Here is a 3,011-nt window from a genome sequence, read left to right as displayed (position 1 = left end):
GGGGGGGGGGGGGGGGGGGGCTCCCAGGAAGCAACCAGAACACGGTTACTCATCCAACGGCTACTTATCCATCACCTTCTTGCCAAGTGCGGTTGCGGGCGCCAGGGAGCTAGCGGAGAAGGACACAGACGAGCCTGCCCTCGGGGTGGTGGGAGCCTGGCAAGCAGCAGTGCTGAGAGTGAGGGCCGGGCAGGGGGCGGGACGGTCCGAGCAGCCCAGGGGGGCGTGAGGCAGGGCTGGGAGTGGGAAGGCCTGCTGAGAAGGTGACCTTGGAGCAAACGCTTGAAGGAGCTCGGAGATGGAGTGCAGGTGTCCAGAATGGGAGGAGCAGAGTAGGCAGAGGGCGCAGCCGATGCAAAGGTCCTGGGGCAGGACGGTGTCTGTGTAAGGGGCTGGGGCAGAGTGAGGAACGGGGATGAGGGGAGGGGAGGAGAGGTGGTGCAGGGCTGTGGGGGCCTCAGGGAGGACTTGGGCTTTCCCCCCAGGTAGGTGGGAGCCCTGGAGGGCTGCAGGCAGGGAGGGCAGACCTGACTTGCGTGCTCACGGGCGCCCTCTGGTGGATGGGCCGTGGGGGCAGGAGAACAGGACCATCGGGGTGGGGTGCTGGTTACTGAGATGCTGTGCGGGTGAGAACCAATCAGATTGTGGATTGGGGGCGCCCACAGCACTTGCTACGTATAAGGATGTGGCCACGAGGCCCCCAGAGAGTTGCTGTTCAAGCCAGGACCCCCCTCACCCACCCAGGGGAAGGCCCTAGAACCCTTGCTGGCCGCCCAGTCCTCTCCCCTCTCGCTCCCGCTCCCTGTTTTCGCAGCCTCCTGGCCGAGCATGTAAAATTGTGAGCAGCAGCCCAGGCCGGCTCGCTCTCCCCAGGGAGGGCCCGCTAGCAGGCGCAGGGAGCCGCGCTTTCCATGCTGAGTGCACTCAAGTGCCAGTAAATTGCGCATTAACGAGCCAGGGCGAATGGGGAAGGCTCCCCTGGGTGTGTGCTGCTGGGAGGCGCAGCTGGGGAGCCCATCCCTGGCTGCCCCCTCCCAGCCAGCCCCCCGCTGCGGAGCCAGAGCCACCAGAGGGGTCCCGCTGCCCAGCCCCCTCCCTCGCCATCTGCCTACCTGACCCGGCTCGAGATGGAAGCAGGTAAACCCCGCCTGGCCCCGTTCCTCCCAGCTTTGGGAAACTGGCGTTGCTTCCCTGGGCCTCTGTTTTCTCATCTGCAAAATGGGAATGCCAGTAGCTCCTGTTAAATAGGACAGACCCCAGGTGGCACTGACACCGCGTTGCTTTATCAGCTCTTTCTTCATGGATCGGCGTGTTTTCCCAGGATTTGGGAGTGTTCCTTGGGCCAGCCAACTGGGGAGGGGGGGCTTCACGGTGCGCACCATGGAGGGGTGCACGTTAATGAGGCAGGGACACCCGTGGCGCCACAGACCTAAGACCAGCTCCACACTGTCTTCTCTGGGAGCCACGGGAGCGGGGTGGACGTTAAACACGTGGCTCCAGCCATGTTTCAAGGGCTCAGTAGCCACGGGAAGCCAGCGGCGGCTGCGTTAGACGGGCAGGTCTAGAACGTCCCCACTGTGTTTCGTCCGGCACCGGACTAAAGGTGGCTGTGCATCATTCCCATCAAGGGCCTCGTCTCCCCGCGAAGGTGGGACTCCCGCCACGAATTCTTGGGAATGAATCCTGGCGAGAGGTTTGTTCTGCCCGCTGCCCGGGCGCCAGGCACGTTCTCGGGGCCCTGCCTCTGGTGCCCGTGGCCTACTCCTCCGGCAGCGGCGCGAGACTGGAGGACTTGGGTTTTTACATGTATTTTGAGAGCCAGAGGGAGGGGCAGAGAAAGAGGGGGAGAGAGAGTCCCAAGCAGGCTCTGCCCGGCTAGCGGCGCCCCGACCTGGGGCTCAGACTCCTGAACCCTGAGATCAGGACCTGCATGGAAATTAAGAGTTGGCCGCTCAACGACTGAGCCCCGATCGCCCTGGGGGAATTGGCGCGTGTAATTGGACCAAACTTCAGGTTTAACGNCTCAGACTCCTGAACCCTGAGATCAGGACCTGCATGGAAATTAAGAGTTGGCCGCTCAACCGACTGAGCCCCGATCGCCCTGGGGGAATTGGCGCTTGTAATTGGACCAAACTTCAGGTTTAACAGCCTAAAAGTGGCTGGGAGCTACTTTCAGGGCAGCACAGTCTGGAAGGAGAAGTTCACACAAATCCAGGACCGGTGTCCGAGGAGGGAGTGAAACGAAACGACAGGCACCTGCGGGAGGTGGGAGGAGCCTGGGTCCCTCAGACCCTTCCAGGCGCATGGAAACCATTCGCTTGAATCTGGAATTGGTGGTCGTTGCGTGGCCTGGTTTTAGTATAAAATAACATCCTGTGACCCTCCCACGAGGGTCCCCTGTTCTCCTACTGCGCCTTTTGCTCCGAAGAGGTAATCAATCGTTGTTTGTTTTTTTAAGTTTATTTTGAGAGGGAGGAAGCATGAGGGGGGGAGGGGCAGAGAGAGAGAGAATCCGAAACAGACTCTGCACCGTCCGCAGAGCCTGACGTGGGGCACGAGATTGTGGCCTGAACCGAAGTCGGACACTCAACCGACTGAGCCCCCCCTTCGTTGACTTCTTAATACCCTCCCAGCTCTGATGCGGACGCACATGTCTCACGCAGGGGGCCTGTGTCCTGGGGGGGGAGACCCAGGTCTGACCGGCCAGCCTTTCGGGTGGGGACGAGGGACCTGCTTCACGCCCAGCCTGGTGCCGCGGGCTCTGTTACCACCATTCAGGGCAGGCAGTGTGTCCCCGCCTGGCGCATGGGGGGGACCCTCGCGGGAGTTGCAGGCGGAGGTCTGCGCCCGGGGCTGTCCAGCGACAGAGGCTTAGCCGGGACGTGTCTGCCCCTCCAGTCAGAAAACTTCCTGCGGACCCTGGAGACCTGGAGCCGACCCCTGGGCTTCCCGCGGGGGGAGGTGGGGGCCGGGCCCTTGAGGTGGGCAGGGGGACAGGCTCAGGGCACACC

General features: G+C 62.7%; 1 protein-coding gene across 1 annotated transcript in view; it reads left to right on the top strand.

Annotated features, from left to right (window-relative positions):
- Positions 1-3,011, top strand: part of TLE6 (TLE family member 6, subcortical maternal complex member) — a 9,863-nt gene that overhangs the window by 3,163 nt on the left and 3,689 nt on the right. Inside the window, exon 6 of the mRNA XM_077751851.1 lies at positions 2,899-2,981. Coding sequence (XP_077607977.1) covers positions 2,899-2,981 — 83 coding nt within the window. The remainder of the gene's footprint in view (positions 1-2,898; positions 2,982-3,011) is intronic.

Source organism: Crocuta crocuta, unplaced genomic scaffold, assembly GCF_008692635.1.
Source record: "Crocuta crocuta isolate KB4526 unplaced genomic scaffold, BGI_CrCroc_1.0 scaffold110, whole genome shotgun sequence".
Classification (NCBI taxonomy): domain Eukaryota; kingdom Metazoa; phylum Chordata; class Mammalia; order Carnivora; family Hyaenidae; genus Crocuta; species Crocuta crocuta.
This window is presented reverse-complemented; position numbering and strand designations above follow the sequence as displayed.